This window comes from Macrobrachium nipponense, chromosome 39, assembly GCF_015104395.2.
Source record: "Macrobrachium nipponense isolate FS-2020 chromosome 39, ASM1510439v2, whole genome shotgun sequence".
In the NCBI taxonomy this organism is placed as follows: Eukaryota; Metazoa; Arthropoda; class Malacostraca; order Decapoda; family Palaemonidae; genus Macrobrachium; species Macrobrachium nipponense.
Window position 1 is genome coordinate 59972159 of NC_061099.1, and position 26059 is coordinate 59998217.

General features: G+C 36.7%; 3 protein-coding genes across 4 annotated transcripts in view; 2 read left to right on the forward strand and 1 right to left on the reverse strand.

Moving 5' to 3' along the window:
• LOC135210371 (organic cation transporter protein-like) overlaps window positions 1–26059 on the reverse strand; it is a 203408-nt gene that overhangs the window by 83344 nt on the left and 94005 nt on the right. The gene's annotated exons all lie outside the window — the stretch shown is intronic.
• Window positions 11287–22747, forward strand: LOC135209929 (ionotropic receptor 93a-like). Its single transcript, XM_064242663.1, has 9 exons — window positions 11287–11510; window positions 13220–13366; window positions 14210–14399; window positions 15491–15727; window positions 16160–16425; window positions 16902–17039; window positions 17336–17576; window positions 19334–19546; window positions 22661–22747. Exons 1-9 carry the CDS (start codon window positions 11302–11304, stop codon window positions 22745–22747), a joined length of 1728 nt encoding a protein of 575 aa, XP_064098733.1. The 5' UTR covers window positions 11287–11301.
• LOC135210370 (solute carrier family 22 member 20-like) overlaps window positions 23647–26059 on the forward strand; it is a 33137-nt gene continuing 30724 nt past the window's right edge. Inside the window, exon 1 of the mRNA XM_064243277.1 lies at window positions 23647–23805. The gene's annotated coding sequence lies outside the window, so the exon portion shown is untranslated. The remainder of the gene's footprint in view (window positions 23806–26059) is intronic.

Below are 26059 nucleotides of genomic sequence, written 5' to 3' on the forward strand. Positions count from 1 at the left end.
ATGAATGAGTGAATATCTCTTTGTGTGAGTGTGTGAAGCATACTCCCACTTTTACTAATAGAACTGCTTTTGAAGATCTAGCTACCAGTTACACATTGGTAGAAGAGATCCGGATCAATGAATAATTGCAAGTCTCTTTTCGAATGATTCAATTTGCACCGCACGATTTGAAAGGCCAGACCGTCACATTACTTTATGTGATGCAAGACAGACTTCTCATTAAATGAAACAGATAAGTTTGCGAATGGTTTTTTCCGACTGACTGAAAATCATGTTCAGATGACGTTTTAAATCATCCATGCTGAATCGGAAAGTAAATGGTACGTGGCTCATTGTCAAATCGTAACGCAAAAACTAACTGCTGTAACCATAGGCCAATGTCGGTAGACTGAGCCTTTCCTCAAGAGATTCCTCATTATGAAAATCTGGTGGAATGGTACCTGACCCCTCAGTGCATATTTTCTAGGAAATTACAATGGGCAACCAAATGGATATTATGATTTGTAATATTATGGGGAATACTACAGTACAACTGCCGAGCGCCCCACAGGGATTGGCATAAAGCTAGGGTGTCTGGGTTGAGCACTCCCCCATCGGGGCCCGGTCAGAAGTCAAAACTTTTAGCGGGATTTGAAATCAGCATAACACATTAAAAGTATCAACATTGCAGCTGTAGATTCTCAAAAGTTCTTCTTACTAATGGTTGCCCCGTAGTCAAAAATTCTTCTTACTAATGGTTGCCCAGTATTCAAAAATTCTTCTTACTAATGGTTGCCCAGTAGTCAAAAATTCTTCCAACTAAACTAATAGTTGTCCCGTAGTCAAAAATTCTTCTTACGAATGGTTGCCCCGTAGTCAAAAATTCTTCTTACTAATAGTCGCCCCGTAGTCAAAAATTCTTCTTGCTAATGGTCGCCCCATAGTAAAAAATTCCTCTTACTAATGGTTGCCCTAGAATAAAAAATTCTTCTTACTAAGTTGCCCTTAAAAAGTTCAAAAATTCTTCTTACTAAATGGTTGCCCCTTAGTCAAAAATTCTTCTTCTAATGGTTGCCGCCCCATAAAGTTCAAAAATTTCTTACTAATGGTTGCCCCTTAGTTCCAAAATCTTCTTACTAATGGTGGCCCCTTAGTAAATTCTTCTACCTAATGGTTGCCCCTTAGTCAAAAATTCTTCTTAGCTAATAGGTTGCCACCCATTAGTCAAATTCTTCTTACTAATGGTTGCCGCCATCTCAAATTCTCCCCTAACTATGTTGCCCCTTAAAAAAGTTCAAATTCTTCTTACTAATTGGTTGCCGCCCCGTTAGGTCACAAAAAATTCGTTCGTTACTATGGTGACCCAATGGTCAAATTCTCTTAATTAAGGTCCACCCCATAGTCAAAATTCCTCTTAAAATAAAAAAAAGTTGCCCCGGATTAAAAATTTTTTTTCTTACTAATGGTCCGCCCGGTATTCAAAATTCGCCTTAACTAATGGTCAAAAACCCCCCTGTTCGTTCAAAAAATCTTCTTAAACTAATGGTTTCCCCGTATCAAAATTCTTCTTACCCCCTAATGGTTGCACCCTGGTATCAAAAATTCTTCTTACTAATGGTTGCCCCAATAGGTCAAAAATTCGCCCCTCTACATGGTTGTCCCTAGTCCAAAATTCTTCTTACTAAATATTTGCCCCATAGTCAAAAATTCTTCTTACTTAATGGTCGCCCCAATAGTCAAAATTCCTCTTAACTAATGGGTTGCCCCCCGTAGTCAAAAATGTCCTTTTTTTTTTCTTTTACTAAGTGGTTTAGCCACGTATAGTCAAAATTCTTCTTACTAATGGTCACCCGTATCAAAAATTTCGTCAAAAATTCTTCTTACTAATGGTTGCCCCATAGTCAAAAATTCTTCTTACTAAACTAATAGTTGTCCTGTAGTCAAAAATTCTTCTTACTAATGGTTGCCCAGTAGTCAAAAATTCTTCTCACTAATAGTCGCCCCGTAGTCAAAAATTCTTCTTACTAATGGTTGCCCCATAGTCAAAAATTCTTCTTACTAATGGTTGCCCCTTAGTCAAAAATTCTTCTTACTAATGGTTGCCCCGTAGTCAAAAATTCTTCTTACTAATGGTTGCCCCATAGTCAAAAATTCTTCTTACTAATGGTCGCCCCATAGTCAAAATTTCCTCTTACTAATGGTTGCCCCGTAGTCAAAAATTCTTCTTACTAATGGTCGCCCCGTAGTCAAAAATTCTTCTTACTAATGGTCACCCTGTAGTCAAAAATTCTTCTTACTAATGGTTGCCCCGTAGTCAAAAATTCTTCTTACTAATGGTCACCCTGTAGTCAAAAATTCTTCTTACTAATGGTTGCCCCATAGTCAAAAATTCTTCTTACTAATGGTTGTCCCGTAGTCAAAAAATCTTCTTACTAATGTTTGCCCCTTAGTCAAAAATTCTTCTTACTAATGGTCGCCCCATAGTCAAAAATTCCTCTTACTAATGGTTGCCCTGTAGTCAAAAATTCTTCTTACTAATGGTCACCCCGTAGTCAAAAATTCTTCTTACTAATGGTTGCCCCATAGTCAAAAATTCTTCTTACTAAATTAATAGTTATCCTGTAGTCAAAAATTCTTCTTACTAATGGTTGCCCAGTAGTCAAAAATTCTTCTCACTAATAGTCGCCCCGTAGTCAAAAATTCTTCTTACTAATGATTGCCCAGTAGTCAAAAATTCTTCTTTCTAATAGTCGCCCCGTAGTCAAAAATTCTTCTTACTAATGGTTGCCCAGTAGTCAAAAAATCTTCTCACTAATAGTCGCCCCGTAGTCAAAAATTCTTCTTACTAATGGTTGCCCAGTAGTCAAAATTCTTCTTACTAATAGTCGCCCCATAGTCAAAAATTCTTCTTACTAATAGTCGCCCCGTAGTCAAAAATTCTTCTTACTAATGGTCACCCTATAGTCAAAAATTCTTCTTGCTAATGGTTGCCCCATAGTCAAAAATTCTTCTTACTAAACTAATAATTGTCCTGTAGTCAAAAATTCTTCTTACTAATGGTTGCCCCTTAGTAAAAAATTCTTACTAATAGTCGCCCCGTAGTCAAAAATTCTTCTTACTAATAGTCGCCCCATAGTCAAAAATTCTTCTTACTAATGGTCACCCTGTAGTCAAAACTTCTTCTTGCTAATGGTTGTCCTGTAGTCAAAAATTCTTCTTACTAATGGTTGCCCCGTAGTCAAAAATTCTTCTTACTAATGGTCACCTGTAGTCAAAAATTCTTCTTACTAATGGTTGCCCCATAGTCAAAAATTCTTCTTACTAAACTAATAGTTGTCCCGTAGTCAAAAATTCTTCTTACTAATGGTTGCCCAGTAGTCAAAAATTCTTCTTACTAATAGTCGCCCCGTAGTCAAAAATTCTTCTTACTAAACTAATAGTTGCCCCGTAGTCAAAAATTCTTCTTACTAATGGTTGCCCCATAGTCAAAAATTCTTCTTACTAATGGTCGCCCCATAGTCAAAAATTCTTCTTACTAATGGTCACCCTGTAGTCAAAAATTCTTCTTACTAATGGTTGCCCCGTAGTCAAAAATTCTTCTAACTAATGGTCACCCTGTAGTCAAAAATTCTTCTTACTAATGGTTGCCCCATAGTCAAAAATTCTTCTTACTAAACTAATAGTTGTCCCGTAGTCAAAAATTCTTCTTACTAATGGTTGCCCAGTAATCAAAAATTCTTCTCACTAATAGTCGCCCCGTAGTCAAAAATTCTTCTTACTAATGGTTGCCCCATAGTCAAAAATTCTTCTTGCTAAACTAATAGTTGCCCCGTAGTCAAAAATTCTTCTTACTAATGGTTGCCCCGTAGTCAAAAATTCTTCTTACTAATGGTTGCCCCGTAGTCAAAAATTCTTCTTACTAATGGTCACCCTGTAGTCAAAAATTCTTCTTACTAATGGTTGCCCTGTAGTCAAAAATTCTTCTTACTAATGGTTGCCCCATAGTCAAAAATTCTTCTTACTAAACTAATAGTTGTCCCGTAGTCAAAAATTCTTCTTACTAATGGTTGCCCCGTAGTCAAAAATTCTTCTCACTAATAGTCGCCCCGTAGTCAAAAATTCTTCTTACTAATAGTCGCCCCGTAGTCAAAAATTCTTTTTACTAATGGTTGCCCCGTAGTCAAAAATTCTTCTTACTAGTAGTCGCCCCATAGTCAAAAATTCTTCTTGCTAATGGTCGCCCCATAGTAAAAAATTCCTCTTACTAATGGTTGCCCCATAGTAAAAAATTCTTCTTACTAATGGTTGCCCCGTAGTCAAAAATTCTTCTTACTAATGGTTGCCCCTTAGTCAAAAATTCTTCTTACTAATGGTTGCCCCGTAGTCAAAAATTCTTCTTACTAATGGTTGCCCCGTAGTCAAAAATTCCTCTTACTAATTGTTGCCCAGAAGTCAAAAATTCTTCTTACTAATGGTTGCCCCATAGTCAAAAATTCTTCTTACTAATGGTTGCCCCATAGTCAAAAATTCTTCTTACTAATGGTTGCCCCGTAGTCAAAAATTCTTCTTACTAATGGTTGCCCCGTAGTCGAAAATTCTTCTTACTAATGGTTGCCCCATAGTCAAAAATTCTTCTTACTAATGGTCGCCCCTTAGTAAAAAATTCCTCTTACTAATTGTTGCCCAGAAGTCAAAAATTCTTCTTACTAATGGTTGCCCCGTAGTCAAAAATTCTTCTTACTAATGGTTGCCCCGTAGTCAAAAATTCCTCTTACTAATTGTTGCCCAGAAGTCAAAAATTCTTCTTACTAATGGTTGCCCCCTTGTCAAAAATTCCTCTTACTAATGGTTGCCCCGTAGTCAAAAATTTCTCTTACTAATGGTTGCCCCGTAGTCAAAAATTCCTCTTACTAATGGTTGCCCAGTAGTCAAAAAATTTTTTTTATTAATGGTCGCCCCATAGTAAAAAATTTCTCTTACTGATGGTCGCTCAGTAGTCAATAATTCTTCTTACTAATGGTTGCCCCGTAGTCAAAAATTTATTCTTATTAATTGTCGCCCAATAGAAAAAAACTCTTCTAACTAATGGTTGCCCCGAAGCCAAAAATTCTTCTTACATTAATGGTCGCCCCATAGTCAAAAAATCTTCTTACTAATGGTTGCCCCACGGTCAAAAATTCTTCTTACTAATGGCCACCCCGTAGTCAAAAATTCTTCTTACTAATTATGGTCGCCCAATCATAATGTTAAAATATGCAGTCTTGACCCTTGCAAATTAATCCCTTTCAGATTGGTTCGGTAAAAACCTTCATTACGATGAGATACCTAAGGCGCGATCCTTGAAGAATAAATGCAATAAAAATTCATCATGGATCTTAGCCTTTCTAATGGACTAACCATTGCTCATGTCCAGTGATCTATTAATTTTCCAAGAAAATTCTTCAGAAGATAAGGTGTGCAATTATGCTAATAGATACCCAGTTTAAGAACAATCAAGTGAGAACTTTACATCTCTACTTCTGCCATGATAATACTGTTCGAAGCTGGAAAAATAGCCTCTCAAACCTTGTATTATTTTTTGGGTTATCGTTGATAAAAGTTATTTTGAGAGCTTTCTACGTATAAGATGACGCAGCTCTGTCTTTTCTTATGGTCTGGCGTAGGTTTCCTATTTTTGGCTCGTTCTATAGATATTAATTTGATCAATGCTCTCAAGGGTTCTGGACAAAATACTAAGTCAGTTATCTCCTTTTTTTTAATCGTGCACAGCTCTTCACGCAAAGTGTAGAATATAAAAAATCCAGTTTCAACTTTCTTGATCAGTCCTTTATAATAAATGACTACATCTAGAAATATTCCCTTTCCTTCTATATAAGTCCTGTGAAATTGTACCTGGCTCTTTTCTCGAATGGGTAGGTTTATTATTTAAGTAAAAATGCCGGTTATCGAACACACTTTCGCATTTGCCAATTTTTCACCATAAAAAACATCTTTTGTATGACCTTTTCAACACAAATCATGTAGAGTATTCATAATTGCTATCATAATTCTTTTTTTACAAGTTATACATTCATGCTGAACCTCAGCTAAGATTCTAAAGGTTGGGCCAAATTTCTAAACGCCTCCCCCCACCCCCCAAAAAAAATGCAGATAACCTGAAAAGCTCAAATTTTCCAGATGGTCTATATAAAATTATTTCAATAATTCTGCTTCAGAGGAAATAAAATACACAGAATATACTACATTCAACATTATCCGTAAGAAAGGCTATGGAGTAACACAAGTCCATTTAGCTGTAATGTTGTCTGAGAAGAACACTACAAAATCCCTTTCATTCCATTCAGGAGTCGAACATCATGGAAGAGCGTCGTACATACAAACTCCTGCTGCTTGATGCTCGAACTCGCCTCATACAGCAATGGGGAAGCGGGATGTCTGCCAGAGAGATCGCGCAGGAGAGTGGAACCAGTGTCTCGACTGTTTACAGATGGATCCACCGGTGGCAGACAGAGGGCAGCGTTCTTACCAAACCTAGATCCGGCAGACCCCGAAAGAATCACGAGACGCCAGTTGCCAAAGATTACAAAAAGTGTACTCAAACAAAGGGGACTAGAAGCAGCTATGTTGTCCATCCTTTTAATAACAGGAACCGTGCGGGCTTATCATACTCTGCACAGTCAAGCTTAGAGCTGGAAATTCAGACCTACCCAAGAGAGCATCTCTCCCGCGCATTTAGACTGGAGAGATTGATCTTTGCTATTTACCACATAAGTCTAGGACCAGAATTCTGGGAAAGAGTGATATTCAGTGCAGAAATGTACTTTAAAAGATCTGGAAAGTGTATTTTCCCCTTTAACAATCATCCCGGTCGATGCAGCCACGTAGCAACCTCACAGGTGGAAAAAGATTTCGACTTAGCATTATGGGGATGGATGTGGGCACACGGGACAGGAGAATTGCAACAAATGGAATCGGTACTGACTCCAAAAACCTATATCTCTCTTCTAAGAACAAATTTACTTCCATTTGTTATACAAAATGGATTCACACCAGCAAATCCTGCAATATTAGTACACAACAATAACACTCTGTACAAAGACTGGGAAGTACTTGACTGGCTCAGTCATCACCCACAGATCAGGACCATCCAGTGGCCTAACTTGGGAGTGATATTTCAACCCCCAATGACTGACTTATGGCCTTACTTAAATCAACAGATTCACGCCAATTCGTCCGCCGGGAGGGGAAATGAATTCGAAATAGCGCAAAATGCATGGCGCTTGTTAAGTGGAGTGAACCATTTCTGCAGAAAGTTAATTCAATCTATTCCCTGTCGACTCGGGAGAATCATTGACAGAAATGGATAGCTTGGTGCACGTGTGTTTGTGTTTATTTTTTCTTATAAAAAAAAATCATCATTCATACCCAACAAGGTGTGATCCGACCTCCAGTCTACTTGGGGTGCACAATAAAATTAACATAAATACGCTATATTTTATATTACAAATAACTGTTCTGTAAAGTTTAACACGCACATTTATTGCTTACATTTTCATTCTAGTAAATAAATCATAAATACCCTATCCTAAAATTCATGTATCTTTAACTCACCTTTTTCGGCTCTTCCGTGGACCTTTCCTGCCCCCCAACAAGAACAACAACAAAGTAGTTTGTGGGCTTACTCCCCGAGTAAACAAAAACAATCTTACTTATGATAGGCAAACATAATTGAGTTTGAATGTAATGAGATGCCTTTTAACGGACATTAATTTTCTACGAGAATTTACTCTTCATCGAAATACACTAAAATTATTTAAATTTAATGAGACCTTGATGTCATTCATGACGTTCTATCTTACTTTTCTTTAAATTTTTCTTGGCAGTACTGTACGAAATGCAAAACTAATTATTAGCTAAACGATTAAAAAAATGTTAAAAATGGTCATAATCTATCAAACAGTATCTCCAGTTAGCACAGCGTAGTGAGACAAAAATCCAATCGTCATAAGAGATGTTTCTCATTCCCTAAACAAAACCTCAGTGGCGTGGTTGGTATGGTCTTTGCCTGCCACCTCGGTGGCCGCGAGTTCGGTTCTCGGAAGTCACGTAAAGCAACACTGGTTCCATGCAACGTAAAAGGACCATACAAACAATCATTCTTTAAACGTCTCATTCATCAAAAGTAGAAACGATCAGCGTAGTAATTATTTCATGTAGTGATTTTGCATCCTGCTCGTTGAGTAATTAACTTTTCTATCTCCTTTAATTGTTAAAATGCCACCAATGTCGTATATATAAACAGCATTTTCTTGTGGCACAGTTCTGCAAAAGTATCAGCATCCAATAATTGTAAAGTTAGAAAAATAAAGGAAGATTTTACTGTGCTTGTCATTTACTGCTCCTGTTTTTACTATATGGTTTAAAACAAATTTACACTTGCTTATAGTAAATCAAGGGAAGTACTTATTTTCTACTAATAAGTATTGCCAGATACGAATAAATGACTATTGTCAATGCAAAAGTCTTACGCAGAAAAGCCATCAGGATTAGTTGCTTACTACATCAACCGAGGGTATTGGTCAGTGAAAAGCAGGGGTTCTCACTTCTTAACAGGGGGTATCCATGCCCCTTGGGAGTATGGAATACCTCTTGGGAGTATGAGAACCACATGCTGGGGGTATGGGACTTGCTCTCTGGACATTTGTAAATATTTGATTTTAATATGTCAATGAATGCATAGGTACATTGATGAATTATGAATTAGAACTGCCATTCCATGCTGAAAAGCGACTTGGGTACTATTCTAAACTTTCACGAATGAAATAAGTAAAGTCAACTAATGTTCTTTCATAAGCAGGATACTTTAATCATTTATCAAGTTTATCACAAATAAGATCTAATACAGAAGACATCAAAGTGAACCTTACGAAATTACTCGTTGCTTATCTACAATTTAAATTTTATAAATAAAATATCCAAATGTACAAAACCATAAATGCTTGATTTTCTTATGTGTTCTATTCCTAGCTGTTCATACCTAAAGTATGTATTAAACTCAGTATATTACGTTACATTCTCAACAAATAGGACTTAAGTGGACTTGAGCAGAGTGGGTATGGAACCATATTGGGCAATTCATTGGGGTCTGGAGTCATGAAAAGGTTAAGAACCCCTGGTGTAAAGGCTCTCTCTCTCTCTCTCTCTCTCTCTCTCTCTCTCTCTCTATGCTAGGCACCTCACCGTACCAGTGGCGGACTATCCAATAGGCTAACTAGGCTAAGCCTAAGGGTCTCCAAGCCTTGGGGACCCCGTGTCCTCGAACTAGACATAATATTAAACATTGTATAACTGCAAAGAGTTAGGCTAATCTGCAAAGTGCTGTATACTCTCAAAATAAGCATAATTAACCTAATCTTAATTATTGTGTATTGCTCCAATTCCCTCGATATTGCTTTGCATATAGCTTCAAATGCTTCTAGAATTGCTCATATTTCAAAAACCCCATCTGATTTGGCTAACTTCGCTCGCCTGACAGGGACCCTTCCGCATCCTTAACCTAAGGGCCCCAAAGGGTCTTGATTCGGCACTGCACCGTACAATTATAAAACTGTACTTAGATACTAGAACTTTCCCGCATAAAAAACATACACATAAAAGAGCAAGACGGTGGTATTATTTCCTTTATATCTTTTATATTGTCGCAGGCTGCGATAGCTAGATCCACCAAATGACTCTGAGGTCCTTCCTGATTGTGGTTTTCAGCCTGAATTATGTCTTTGTCTTCAGCAACGCGGGAAAACCCTTCAGCCGTCACACCAACAGTAAGTCTGTACCGAGAGCATTTTAAATCAGGATAAATGATTATATATAGTCATGCATTTAAATTCAGACTTGAATATTATCGATATGTTGTTTAAAGTTTAGGAAAGAAAATCGTTTAATATTATCAGTTAACCTAGGGTCAGTTTTAATTTCTGAAACAATCATACTGTAAATAAGGATGTTGCTTTGTATCTATGTACATTTTCATTAATATTGACAAATGACTTTGACGGCCTTCGCTACCCAACAGATAATAGCTATGTATCTCAAGATGCACTAAAGGCCTAAGCTTCGTTTGCAAAATATTTCCCAAACCACGAACATTCTTAAAACCGATTACTTGTAACTTAAAAACGGCTATAAATAACAAACTGTCTTATAAACAACGTAATGGAGTTGAAGTTTTTAAATAAATGTCAAAATTCTGGTGATTTCCCAGAGACCGCTGAGACTCTGCTCAAAGATGGTGCCGCAGTCATCCAAGCCGTACTGGCAGCGGCTCCGAGACATTCAAACGCTCTTCTGTTTATAGTCCAAGAGAAAGAAACCGAGTCTCTCGCTGTCATGCAGGTTAGCAAGGTCCTTAAGTGGCCGTTTTCATTTTAGTCATATTCCGTTTTGTCAGAGCAACTTGTGGGTGTTCCTAGTTATGGAAGTGTAGTTGTAACTTCCTCTAGTAGAAGTTTAGGAAAATGTCAGGCATGGGCAGACGTATCCAGTTAGGTCTATTCTGGTTCAAAGCATTGCTTGCACAGTTTGAGCGTTCTTCGATTGCATATTTGATCATATTTCAGCTTCTACTGAATAATTCCTGTCATATTATGATAAATTGTAATGATTTATTTAAAAAGATACACTTCATACATGATGATTCTCATACAACTGCCAAAAATGACTTTGATTTAAATGAGAATCATTGACGTCCACGTCTTAAAATTTATTACTGGACAATATAACAGCAATCTTGTAGATAATTGCCAAAAATGCTCCTCTTTTATCATTACTGTTTTTGCAATGTGAATTTCCACAGAAATTGCTTCGTCAAGACTTGTCCTGGGGATACGGAGTGTTTAAGGTCTCAAGACAAGCCAATTCTACACAGGACGACTTCTCTGGACTAATACGGCAAGCAAGAAAGGTGATTGTAATTTTGAAAGTTACACTTTTCACTTTGTATAGAGTTTGCAACTTTCCTTTATATCTTTACTCAGTTTTCACCGTATCTGGACCAAAGGCCTAGTGGTGCAAGTGTGATATTACCAAGGTATAGTACTTTCGAAATTAAATATTTGTGACTTGGTCCTTGTCAGTATGAAAATATCACACGTAAACGTGAGACATACTCTCATACATACAATATATATATATAATATATATATATATATATATATATATATATATATATACTATAGTATATATATATATATATACAGGTGTGTATAATGAAAGTGTCCTAAAACTGTTCTTTGTCCCCAGTTCCGCCAACTGTCATGGAACATCATGGTTGTAGTTGTAAGCGAAGACCTAAACTTCATCAGGGCTTTCGCGGACCATTCGCTCCAAGGGCGACTCCATGTGTGGTCTTCGAGGCTTCTCTTAGTAACAGGTCTCCCTCTGTCATCTCTCCAGTCTCTCCTGAAGGAGCACTGGACTTTCTCCATGATGAACGCAATAGCCATTAATGCTGAGATGACTCTTCGTGACATAAGGTCAAGTAATAATGATAATATTACCGAGTGTAGTGGACCCCCGGATTCGCTGAAATCCGCAAATACTTAAAAACAACTCTAAAATGCTTAGAACTGCCTATTTTGGTAGTTCAAACGCACAATAAAACACTATAAATAACAGTTTTATCACAAAATGTGCATCTAGTCATAAAAATTATATGAAAAACAGTAATAAGTGAATAAATACCGCTAATAGGTGAACTTTCCACGAATAATGTGTATATAGTATGTTCCAAAGAGAAATCCGCGAATCAGTGAGTCCACGAATTCGGAAGGTTTACTGTATTCATTTCATTTTCACTGAGGATGCGGCTTCTTCCATCTTAAGAACAATGCTCACTCTTTCTAACCTTAACACTACCTCCTCCTCCTCATCACCCCTGGACTTTAACCCCTCCCCCCTTCCCCGATTCCCAATACCTATTTGTCTTACACTTATAGTACATGAACACTGTTCATGACTTTACTTCCCTTCTAATAGCCTCAATATTATTATTAATATATATGCTTTATAAAAAGCTGCATCCACTGAATTTATCATCACTATCATTAAGGTCCTTATCAAAATCCCTTTCGAATTTTCATTTACACTTTCGTTTCTTAACATGTTGCGATTTACATTCATTCTTCTCAAATTTTATTCTACCTTAATTTGTGGTTCATAATCATGGTACCTATTCCTTCCGACTCCTGCAACCAAACATCATACAAAAGGATCTGTTAACGGTTCAAAATTAATCCCTGATAAAAATCTAGGACTAGTCATAAAGAATCTATTATATATACCTATATATATATATACATATATATATATATATATATATATAATATATATATATATATATATATATATATATATATATATATATATATATATATATATATATATATATATATATATATATATATTATATATATATATATATATATATTATATACATATTATATATATATATATATATATATATATATATATATATACATATATATATATATATATATATATATATATATATATATATATATATATATATATGAGATGTATCGGATATCTGCATCCATGGTTTATCTAAATTTAATATAAATCCACTCCAGCATTGACAATTTCTCAACATCCGCATCCGCATTAGCATTGCAAGCAACATCTGCATGCGCATTCATAGTTTGAGAATGCGGATATGCGGATAGCACCCCCTGCTCAGTGTTCAATAGTTCATACTTATATGTATATCATTTATACATGATACACAATTAGTACACATTTCATGCAGTATATACTTTACAAATAGCTCTGTTATAACATATTAATTTTATAGCATATTAGTTGTAAAGCATGTTTGTTTTAGTAATTTTATGTCATTTACTGTTACTGTTTGTACATTCACATGAAATTATACACACGCATACATGAGTATCACTTACGTTTCTACTTTCAATTAGTACATCAAATATTATGTGGTAACACATAACTTTGAATTATATGATTGAAACCCGTCTCAAAAATTAAACACTATATCTAAATTATTTAGATTTACAATGTATCTGCTTCCAGAAATTTAAAAGACTGGCATCCGCAAATTTTTAAAAATTGATATCCGCATCCGCAAATCCCATTTTCAGACATCCGATACATCTCTAATATATATATAATCAACTGCATCAGCAAATTTGTCATAACACTTTGCTAGAATAGAAATTGTTAGCAGGTGGAACATCTATAACTACCTGCCCTACAGCAGTTCTGGAGCAGTTGTCGTTCGAATTGCTTCGTGGACAAACAAGAGAGGATTTACTCCATTTGGACAAACACATTTGTTTCCAGAAAAGTACTCCAAGTAAGTCTACTCTAAGTTGCATTTCACCTTTGGCCAAAATGATTTTGGAGATTTTTGGCAATCAAGTAATCTTAATTATTTTAGCATTAATTCCTGTCCTAAATTCATAAACTCTGGGTTTCTTTGCTATTACCTTAAACACTTCTTACATCTTGTGATTTTCTTGTACCTTTATTGCACTTGATCTGATTACCTCAAGGATTCATAATGAAATACAGATTATCTCATAGCTGTGAAGCAACAGACACTACTGCTTACAGTTTACGACGATTTTAGCCAATTTTCTGATCTTGCGATTTTGAAGGTCGGTCAGTACTTTAATCATTTAGTTCAATTACTCAAGGGACAACGGGATACAACTCTTCCAAATTCCATGGCGATCTGAATATTATCAAAGAAATAATTTATAACAATTAATAATAATAATAATAATAATAATAATAATAATAATAATAAGAAAGAAAGCTTCAACGTAGTACTGGCAAAATTTAATCTAATTTTGTTAATACCATAAATGGCTTTTTTTATGTGAGAACAAATATGCTAGTGATAAAAAGCAGCATTAACTCAATGTTATAGGTACCATTATTTCTGCTAATGAAACTGCTTGCCTATCTTCGTTAGCTTATACATATTGCAATACTTATTCATAAGGTATAGACAGATAGATGCAAAATACTTTCAAGTATACACGAATCTCAAAATAGTAAGACCATATTATGACTACCACTTGAAATGAAAAACATGTAAAAGCGGTGGTGCCAAACTACACAATAATTCTGAAACTCTGGATCATCTTCATCTGCTAAATCCCTTAAACACTGATTACGAGATGCATTCCAGCTTCTACGGAGCAACCGTAAACATAACGGCCTTGACCTATGCACCTTACTGGACTACCATAAAGACCGAAAACCCAGAAGACGGAACAGTTACCGAGACTTACAAGGGCACCGATGCTATGCTTCTCAAAGCTATAGCGGAAGCCCTCAACTTCAAGGTTTACAACATTCCGACGAAAAACTGGGATGAGGTGAGGACATGTGAGTGAGAGCAGATCATCACACTTGCAGCTATATACACATACTCCATAAGTGTTTAGTGCTGTCAGTGTACCTCGTTTAGGCATTACTTATGGTTCGTTGCAGCATCCCTTGGGCCCCTAGCTGCAACCACTTTCAATGAACCTTTTACTGTATCACCTTTCATAATCTTTCTTCCATCCAACTTTCGACTCTCTCCTAACAGTTGATTCATATGGCAACTGCTATAGGTTTCCAACCCTTTCCAAAGTCAATTACCTTTTCAACAATAAACGACCTCAAAAGTCCCAGCATTGGCCTTTGACCTAAATTCTATATATTCTATTCTATTCTATACACACATAGATTTAGCATGTGTATGGTTCAGCATTCATAAAGGAAGGTTTCTTCCATTTTAATCACATATTTCAATATATTATTAGTCACACACCATGCAAATATAACATGTACATTTATATCAGGTTGACTGCCATGTCAGTTCTTATTGTAAAAATCACTTTTATCCTGTTAGTGATAAGTAAGCCAAGTAATTTAAGTATTTCGATGGCTAATATATCTTCTCATAAGTAAGAAAAGGTTAAAGAAGACACATTTCAACATGATTCCCCTAGCTATGGAATATATCACATAAAATTAAGTAGATACATTAAGTACAGGCACTCCCCGGTTTACGACGGTTGCGGCTTACGCTGTTCCCAGGTTACAACAGTTTTCAATTATATTCATCAGAAATTATTTCCAGGTTTATGACGCACGTTCCAGGGTTAAGACGCTGGCGACGCCAATACGACAGAAGAATATGACTCCAAAAAGGCAAAATAATCGATATTTGAAGGCTTTTTTATAGAAAAAGCAATAAAAATGAAGTTTACGTACTTCTTAATACACCCAAAGCATTAAAAGTAAGGTTTTCTTAGGATTTTTAACGATTTCCAACGACTATTTTCAGCTTATAATGCGTTTCAAGAACGGAACCCCCATCGTAAACTGAGGACTGCCTACATACATATCTTATTTTTGTTAAGAAATTAAGCAGGCAAATTGACTAAAAAATTTCCCGTCTTATTTTTTTCTGCTTCAGGTTGCCCAGAGAGTGACGGAGAGAGCCTCCTTCATGGCCACCGTCTTCCATTTCGTGTTCCCCCAACGAATGGACCGCTACGATTACTCCTACACATACGAATTCGCTTCCATGGCCTTCTGCGCCTCTAAGCCACAGCTAAGCCCCAAATGGGAAAGCCTTTATTACCCTCTGGCTGATGCTGTCTGGGTGGCCATTTTGGTTGTGTTGCTCGTAGTACCTGTTTTGTTGTTCATGGTAAGATCATGGAAAACAGCTCTTTATTTCAGATATAAGTGATCATGTTTCGCATTTTTAATATCCTGTAAATTTACCGCGCTGTATACCACATTAAAATTACATTTCATACCAACTTTTTTATGAATTCCAACGATAATGACACCGAAACAAAGATCAATCACTGAACTGGTTTGTTGTAGAGACAAATAGACTCATTTTGCACATTGAAATGTATAAAAAAAAATTCTCATAATTCTTCGCAAATTAGTTCTATTATCTAGTCGAAATCTATTCTTATACTAGAAAGCAGAAATCGCTAGTATCTAGAGTTTTCAGTCATTAGTAACTATTTTTAAACTGGATGATTAGTAGCTACTTTTAAACAAAATAAACAGAATGTACTGTAAACCAGTCGAAAGGAGGTGAAGCATTTTCATCTTTCCTTTCCAGTTAAACCGTATCAGCCATTCGCTCTATCAAGCCAAGAGGATCAGGACTGGCTTCGTGGCAGAGGTGATAGTCGGCACCCTTTTATCTCAGCCCCTTTCCAAATGGTTGCCCATGACCGCCTCTGTGCGTATCCTGATGACTACGTGGCTCGTCTTCGCTTTCATCATCGGGACGGCCTACAGGGGAAACCTCACTGCGTATCTAACCTTGCCCAAGTACCCACCTAGGGCTGAAACCATAGAGGACCTAATCAAGACTGTGGACAGGTTTGTTTATTTTTGTGGGAGACAGGTTATCTATGCGAGCACGCTTAAATATCTTGAGTATGTTCAGTAACGAAGGCAATAATCATCCCATTAGGATGTTACCACGATCTGGCTTTCCTGCAGTGTCGTCGTCGGTCACTTTCGAAAAGATGACTGTTCCTCTTATTTGTGACCACGCTTAAATTAAAGTAGCCGAGAGATATCCTGCACACCTACATATATAACACAACATGAAAAGATAACGTCTGTTTGTTTTTAACAACGTCTACGGCACTAATACCCTAATCTGCAGGCTCTACCTTGTAATAAATTCACATTCATTGCAGCTGTACTAAAAGACGAAACAACAATTGCTTATAAATCATTAACCAATGTTTCACACGTTACCATTACAGGAAAAAAAATACAATTAATTTGGTGTTGTCTTTTTACATCCATTTATATATTTTTGGGTACACTATCCAATTTCCTTTCAGCGTAATCTCTCCCCCCTACGGAGCGGAATTCCGAGCATTTTTTCAACAGTCAGATTCCGTGGAATTCCAGACTCTTGCTCGATTAATGGATGTTGGACCTTCAGTCATGGAAGGACTTCAAAGAGCCGCCGACCATAAGTAAGTTATTTGAGAGTCTAATTCTCCATTTCCTCTTGTAAAGTCGAAGACATCTGTTAAAATTTAGGATATCAGTCAAATTCTTTATAAAAACCACAGACATGAAATGATTCTGACTTCACCATAACATTGCCATTTACTGGGTTGTGACAGTCTCTGCATGGCCATATTTTGTCACTCTGTGGATGTCACTTTTTTTTATCTTTGGTAGGTAATCGGCTGGCTTTTCTTATGCTGCATTGGTCCACGTTCTTTATTTAATTGTCTGTAAGTCTATTTCAATTTCACTGAACAAGATGTGAATCGTTTGGCATCGAAAATTCTTATCAGTTATCTTATATTATTCATAGTGAAGCCTACATGGACGGGAAGCGATACATCGAACAAAATATTGCCCAGTACTTCACCAGAGCAGACGGAAGCACGAAGCTGTACGTCGGAAGGGAAAACGTTCTGCCTGGACTTGCTGCCTGGCCCATCCCCTTTGACGCTCCATTCAGACCCCAGTTGGACAGGCTCATGATAGCTGTTCTTGAGGTAAAAAGACTGCATATCTTAAATATGTGTGTGTGTGAGTGGAAAATATTATGTACTGATGAAGAGTGCTCTCGCAAGACAGTAATAATTACATTGCAAATCCTTCTTCCATGTTATAGAAGACTACTATAATGTAATGAAGACTTTAATGAGAGAAAATACTTCAGCTCCTAAAGCTTGACACCTATACACGAGGTGGGCATCCCTGTCGGCACCCCCCCGCCCCCCCCCCTCCCCCAAATCAATAAAACAACGCTGTAGACCATGCCTCGGGATTGTGGGTCGCGTTATGGGGCGAGGGTATGTAATACGAAACAGATGAAAACAATTCTGCAAAGCTTATGAAAGAATATGTCAACCCTTTTCTATTTTTTAAGTAATCAAAGATAGAGGCTCTCAAGATGAATTGTCGGTGTAGTATAAAGTGAATCAGGAGGGGTGAAAATTTCAGAAATACAGCGGAAGGGTGAAAAAGTTAACGTAAGAGACAAAATGGGTCTGAATGTTTACAACTGGTTTTGTTCGCAAGAATGAAAAGAGGATAGTTTGAAATGAAGGGTATTAACCCAATATGTATCCACCTTTGTCACTTACTCTGAGGAGCTAGTACTAAACATGGCTGAAGCACCTTGGGAACGCCGTGTTTAGTACTAGCCCCTCGAGGATCAAAGTATTATATACACCCACATCTATATTGCGTGGTCGACAAATTATTACATTAATAAACTATATATCCTCGTGCTTAAGTTTACCCTGAACTTTGAACTAGGGATGTGTCCAAGTGTCGGTATCGGCTAGGTTTGTAGTATCGGTATCGGTATCAGTGAATTTCTGGCCGATACTTTGGTCATTACTATAGGAATTTAAAAACCTTCTAGGCTTCCTAAAATCGATACATTAATAAAACCCAACAAACTAGAACCTTTTATAATCTAAATAAATGAGTCTGCTAACTGTTTCTAGCCAATATATAAATTAAAACTCAGAATAAAAGCACATAATATACTCTGTTTTTTTTCCATCTGTCCATCAGCCTGTGATGGTCGTGCATGGTAACACTGCGTCCCGGGCTTTAAATAGTTACGCTATTTGTAAGTTTTAGGTAAAGAAAAGGATATCTTGGTGTACATTTGCAACTGAAAAGTGCTTTAATAATTTACTGTATGCGAAATACACCGTTAATATTCGAAATAGGATATTATTTAAAGCCCGGAACGCAGTGTTACCATGGCCAAACACCACAGGCGGATGGACAGATGGAAAAAAACAGAGTATAGTCATTTCAGATTCCTCGTCACCCAATGAATTCGAGTAATCACTACATACCTAAATTGTTACAAATTTTCTAATGGTAGCCATAATATAAACTAAACTATGTCCAGGTAATAAAGGGATTAAATACTTAATAGTTATACTTGATGTTCTTTTTCAGTGAAATTTATATGACCTTTCAACTTTTGAACCTTTAATATACAATAACCAGAGAACAAGAATGATTTTAGTAACAATATATATTCCCTAAAATAACAGTAATATGGAGGTAACAGGTATCGGTATCGGCTTTAAAAGTTGGTATCGGTATCGGCCAAACATTTGGTATCAGTGCATCCCTAACTCTGACAAAGGTGGACACACACACACATGCGGGGTTTGTACCGAAGGGAAGTACGTACAAACTTGGAAGTGTTGAAAAGGAGGAAAGAGATAACTGAAAAGTGAAGGTTAGATGAGATGATCCAGCACCTGTTTTCCCACAGGGAGGACTCTATGAAAAATGGGGAGTTGACACCTTGAACGAAGCCAGGCTCGAGAGTCAGAGGAGGCAGAAAAAGTTCCAAGAGCAACAGGCAGCATCAGAGGAGTTACCTACAGATGAGGAAGAACAGATTATACGATCTCTCACCATCATTCACTTACAAGGACCTTTCTTGCTTCTCATTCTCGGTTTGGCTATGGCGGCTTTTTCTCTGGTTGGGGAAATTGTTGCTCAGAACCTTTCATAATAATAACCACGCTGAATATTTCAGATGTAGCCCTCGAAGTGTAAATTAAGAGGCATTTTGCTTTCCTAAGCTATTGAGTTTGACAGTAAACTGTGGTACTTGACGTATATTAGATATATATGCGGAAATGTTCTTACTATATTTCGTAATGAAAGAATAAAGAGAGGTTTTATATTACATTGCGGAAACTCTGGTAAATTTATCAGTTAACCATAATAAAACTATTGAATGATACGAGAACTTGGTTTCATAGCCACAATATCACAAAATCTATTTCATGTCCATTGTGAATTTAAAATCATTTCATTTCTGTTTAGCTGACGATCGCAAATGGTTACTTAACAGTATCATTTTCCAACCGGCGTTTTACGAAAACGCGAATCCCCATGTCAAAAGTGCGTCGAGTTTTTCAGGGAAGCGAGTTTTTTTTTTTTTTTTTTTTTTTTTTTTTTTTTTACATCAAAAGAGCGGCTGAAATGTGTATCATAAGCTCGTTAACCAGACCTTATCTCCTGTTCCCCCCCGCGCACTAACGGACGGTGCTACCAGCGCTGGAAAAATCTTTAAGATCTTGGAAAAATTAACTCAAAGCTTGAAATGAAAATGTGAAAATCTCCGAATTCTTGAAAATGATGTACAGAAAGTCCTGAATCAGACAATCTAGGGGAAAATGAAAGCAGGTTTCGGTCAGACTGCTTAATGTTCTTTTCTCAACTTTCTTGTCAGATATGCGAGAGGTTTCGTTTATAAGAAGACAGTGTCATTTCTATGTTGCTCAACGTGGAGCCACAATACTGAAAGACAGCTGAAGTCCATCATTAAACTTGCCCTGAACTTTCTTTCTTTAGTGTCTGAGCATCAGCTTGATGACTTACAGGAAGAATGGAGGGCCTTATTTGGTCAAAGGAGACCAAGCATCCCATGCTTTCTCAGGAAGTACTTGAAATTTGGCATAATTTAAGGACTATATTAGATGGAAATGGTCAGTCCATGTTTAGTTTATCGTCTGATGTCATGTGTGGCCTCCTTGTATTGCCACACTCTTCACCCTGTGTGGAAAGAATATTTTCCCAATTAAATCTGGTGAAGACGAAACAAACGCCGCTCTTTTGATGGCATGTTTTGTCGCGCTTTTTGAACAAGGTTTCAATTCTGAATACGCGCTTCGGTTTGTTTGTTTATATGGTGTTTTTACGTTGCATGGAACCAGTGGTTATTCAGCAACGGGAACCACATCGAGAGTGAACTTCTATCACCAGAAATACACATCTCTCACCTTTCAGTGGAAGGCCAGAGAATCGAACTCGCGACCAACGAGGTGGCACACCAACACCATACCGACCATGCCACTGAGGCGCTTTGGTAATATGCCCTTTTCGGCACGAGTTATTAACAATGGAATGAAAACCCTACATCACAAGTTTGAGAACTGACGACTAACCTTCAACTCAAATCAGTTTTATTTTTTTCTATTCTTTCCTAGATAGTGACCCCAAGCAAATTTCGGGGGTCGTTATCTACGACTAATATTTCTTTATATTACAGTTTATTTTATTTTTATTTTATTTATTTATTTATTTTTTTTTTTTTTACGGCCATCCCCAACGGGCTTGTACTAAACCAAATTAAAACCTTTGAGGGAGGGTCACTTTCTTGGCAAGATTTTTTTTATCCAAAATATTGCAAAGATTCGGATTCTTCTCCCTACCAATTTTTTTTTGCATGTTTAAAGACGAATATATTTTGGTACCACTGTGATTAACCCCCTCTCTTATCCTTTGCCCTTTCAGTTACCACGGAACTATTTTACCGACTCTTCATCAAAACTGATTAGGCAACATTTCTGGGTTACGTCTCTTTCTATCACATAATCAACAGTGAGATCATCCATTGAATCTTCGAATATATCTGCTAATTCGAAACCTGCAAGAGTGGAATTGTCACTGAAGCTTCCCTCATCTTGGAATCCATTATTTCTACAATTATATCATGATCGCTTTGCCTGTAAAACGTCTCTTCGTCAGTATCCTTCCATTCCTGAGGGAGCGTTTGAAATGACAGGTATTGCAACACTAACAGCTGCCTTGGGGGTCATTTCAGTGGGTAGCCAAGTATTATTACAAACTTTCTGGTAAGCATCATGACCAGAATTTCAGGTTAAAAGGTTCTTTTACAGCCTCTATGATGAATTGGAGTATAACGCACAAATTTATAATCATTTCATTGTAATAAAAGCTGTATGCGCAGTTAGTTAGGCCGTGGTTCATGATAGAAGAAAAACGTCATTTGTCTAATTATTAGGCTCTCATAAAATACTTTGTTTGTTCAAGTGTATTTCCTTAATTGAAGTTCACTTGTAAAAAAATCTAATTTTGGTTCATAACATGTTTTAAATCAAGAAGTGTCCATAAAACGAATCGTGGTAAAAAAAAAAAAAAAAAGTCAGAAAAAAAAGTCGGCCAGGAAAAAATGTCACATTAATCTTTACTAGATAGTGACCCCCAAGGTTTTCAACATAGTATGTATCCCTGTATCCACCTTTGTGGCGTGTTTAGTAAAACACGTTGGGGATTACCGTAAAAACAAACAAAACACTGTAAATATCATAAAGATAATGACCCTAAAGAATTAATTTGGCATTTTTTCCTGTAACTTGTTCCCTATCCAAAATTGACTTTTTTTTCTCTCTCTCTTTTTTTTGTGACTTTATCGCCGACTACCCATAAAAAAGGTCCACTGGCCTCGAAATTTCCAGAGTAAAGTCTTCAGGTATGTTCCAAAATCTCTATGCTTGCTTGTATGATGCTTTTACGTTGCATGGAACCAGTGGTTATTCAGCAACGGGACCAACGGCTTTACATGACTTCCTAACCAGGTCGAGAGTGAACTTTTATCACCAGAAATACACATCTCTAACCCGCCAGTGGAATGCCCGAGAATCGAACTCGCGGCCACCAAGGTGGCAGGCCAAGACCATACCGATCACGCCACTGATTACTTTCCTGCAGCTAAATAAGATATTCCAGCATTATTGTCCATTGCCCTCTGGAGCTCTTTGCAAAAATATTTGATCCATTGCAGATTGAAGTTTCAGGATACAGTAGTCCAGATTTCATCGTTGGGAATTGTAAGAGGAAAAACTTTGCACTTCTAGAGAAGCGATATTGAAATAAAGGTGTCGTGTTGTAGTCAAGACTTAACTGAAATCAATTACTTGGGTCTTGCAAAGAGAATGAGGCGAGCACAATGGACTCCTTGTACTAGGCTACAAACTGTTATTTCACTAAATGTTTTTGATAGGTGTAAGAATTTCGTGATACGTACAAGGTCTCAGAGTGGTCTAGAATTCATTAGATGCAAAATTTAGATTTATTCATTGACCTCTTTCTCATCTTTTAATTTTCAAATCAATTATTCTATCTGATTTTAGTTCTGAGCAGGTAAAAATACGTTGATTTTAGTCAGATGACTGAACCATGATGACAAAATGATATCACCATAACCACTAAATCTCTCGCTTGTTTTGAATCATTTTGAAATATTTTAGAAGTATAGACTATAGAGTGTTGGTTTGGAAATACATCAGAATTATGATATGGACAAACGCTTTCTGTGATGCTAAATCCTTTTTCAGATTAAGTACGGACCAGAATGTGTCCAAAGACTTTCTAACTCCTAGTGAAGCAAATATTATTATTATTATTATTATTATTATTATATTATTATTATTATTATTATTATTATTATTATTGTTATTATTATTATTATTATATAAGAAAGAACGAGGCAACTGTTTGGGCAAGTTTCTTTTACGGCTTCAGCCCAGGCAAGATTCCGTCTGCCAGACGAACGATAAAAGACGCTTCGCTTACTAAATTTGTCTTTGCTTTCCTCATAGCTCATTACACTCTGAATTTCGAATAGTAGCGTTGTTACTTTGAATTTCTGTGTAAACAATGAGAAACAATTCTCCACAACGTAAATTTCCTCTTAGTAAAAACTGGCAGCCGATCGTGTTTGCGTTTATAATACCCTGACAGTAGTAGTTGGCAACTTGGCCGTTCGCCCGTAGCCTTGGCTTGGCGGCTTGTCTCTGAGAAGAGCTTCAGAAGGTTCGCAAAGGACCAGCTGATCGCTTGTGAAAAAAAAAAAAAATAGTTTTCCCTAGCTTCATGTGCTTCATCATTTAAATCAAAGATCTCACCTTTGACCCCGGAATATCTAAGGTATGTAGGTCTTTTCATAAAAGGCTGCTTCGAATTTCATGTTTGTATACCCATTCATCAGAAAAATTAGTACTAAACTGAGGAGATAGTACGTCGTGAGGTCGACTGCTATATGTACTGAAAATTTTCCCTTCCCAGTTCGTGATTTCGTTCCCCGTATTTTCGTGAGCGGATACATCATTGATTTTTTCGTCTGCCCTACTTCCTCCTCCTTATCGCCAGTTATATGTTTTGAATATTAATTTAAACTGAAAGTTCATTTCTTTCTATCGTAGGCAAGGCAGTGTTTCTAAATTCAGTCATCAAACTTTAAGAGAAATTAATAAAATGAATCGAGTAAAGATGAGATCATACACCAGTGGTCTTCAAACTGGGCCACGGAAAAAAAAAATGTAGAATTTAAATTTAAATTTATGAAAGTAAAAATAAAAGTATATTTTCTTTTACCCGGTCCTATAATTATAAATAAACAGTAAATGTCAAAATATGAAAATAAATATATTTTCTTTTTCTTATTCTACCCCAGTAATTGTTCAAGTTAATTTTTAGGTCATAAAAATGGTCATGAAACGATTCTGTGCATATTTGTATATTGAACTTATGAAAATCAAAATTTTGTTTTTATGGTAATAACATGTAATAAACTTCCAGTTCCAAGAAATGTGTGTTGTATTTTGAACTTATCAATTCCTATTCTAAATCTGAAGTAGTGGGCCATGGGCATTTGGAGATATCTAAAGTAGGCCATAACCTCAAAAAGTTTGAGGACCACTGACACAGACGATGAGGATTTCTCTGACAGAAAACGCTTAGTATAGGAATGTGTGGACTGTTTATTTTGTCACGACTGATTTGATTACTTAATTTGTTGACGACTGCTAAATTAATCTATCAATGGAGTTGTTAGCGAAGAGAAGATAGAAAATTTTACAAATATTTGTATGATAAAAAATCATTTGTCAAACGTGATAAATATCTATGTACTAATTAGGGGTGCACGAGGTCGCATATGATTTTCGTTATTTATTCCAACTTGGCGTCAGACTCGTGACGTAGGTTATCGGATAATGCCTCCGTACCGTAAATTTTGATTCCCTTTAGGGGGGTAGTGCCGTCGTGCACCTCATTCGGTACAATGGTAGGCATTACTCAAGGTTGTTTACAGCGTCCCTTCGGCCTCTAGCTGCAACTACTTTCGTTCCTTTAACTGTACCTCCTTTCATATTCTCTTTCTTCCATCTCACTGTCCACCCTCTCCTAACAATTGTTTCAAAGTGCAACTGCGAGGTTTTCCTCCTGTAACACCTTTCAAACCTTTTACTGTCAATTTGCGTTTCAACGCTGATTGGCCTTAGTTGCCCCAGTGCTTGGCATAATGCCAAAAATCTACACAAATTTTAAAATATCAAATAAAATTAAGTAGATTTTGATTCAACAAAGCCTCATTGTTTATGTTTTCCAAGGCCGAATTTTTCTGAAATCAATGTGAGACGAAGCACGTGAAGGCTTTGAATTGTAATGTATTTGTCTTGTCCACTTGTGCTCGGCAATAATAAATTTGATCACCTGGGTAAGCGTAAGTCCTTGACTATTTATTGCTCAAGCCATCCGGTCATTGATGTTTCTCAAGGCTTACGATGATTGATTATGTCTGTTAAAAACTGGTATCACAACATCTCGTTTATTGACACCGAAATAAATTTAGATAGGAAGTAGAATTAAATATAAAATTAATTTCATGTAAAAAATCTAAAAATATATTTATATAAATATATTTGTTCAAATATACACATTCTTACATAGATATTCTATTATATAATCTAAATTTTATTGAGGAGGCCAGCCTCCCTCATAAATAAGTTAAGTATATCATAGTTTTACCTGACCACTGAGCTGATTAACAGCTCTCCTACGGCTGGCCCGAAGGATTAGATATTTTTACGTGGCTAGGAACCAATTGGTCACCTAGCAACGGGACCTACAGCTTATTTTGGGATCCGAACCATACTATATCGAGAAATGAATTTCTATCACCAGAAATAAATTCCTCTGATTCCACTTTGGCCGAGCCGGGATTCGAACTTCGGACCACCGGATTGGCAGCCGAGCGCAAAAACCAACCACTGGTCCAGCGAGGAACTCATAAAGATATATAACTGCTCTATATTACAACCCTTTCCAAGAATTATAGATAGGATAAAATTACCTACTCTATCGCATCCCCAAGATAGGAACCTATGTCTCAAATTCCCAA

What these genes read in the sequence shown, in the direction of transcription:
- LOC135209929 (XM_064242663.1), top strand. Translation starts at nt 11,302, where the DNA reads ATGGTTGTAGTTGTAAGCGAAGACCTAAACTTCATCAGGGCTTTCGCG. An exon ending in TACCTGTTTTGTTGTTCATG is followed by an intron (nt 15,728 to 16,159) that starts GTAAGATCATGG and finishes TTTCCTTTCCAG; the next exon opens with TTAAACCGTATCAGCCATTC. An exon ending in CTATGGCGGCTTTTTCTCTG is followed by an intron (nt 19,547 to 22,660) that starts GTTGGGGAAATT and finishes GATCCATTGCAG; the next exon opens with ATTGAAGTTTCAGGATACAG.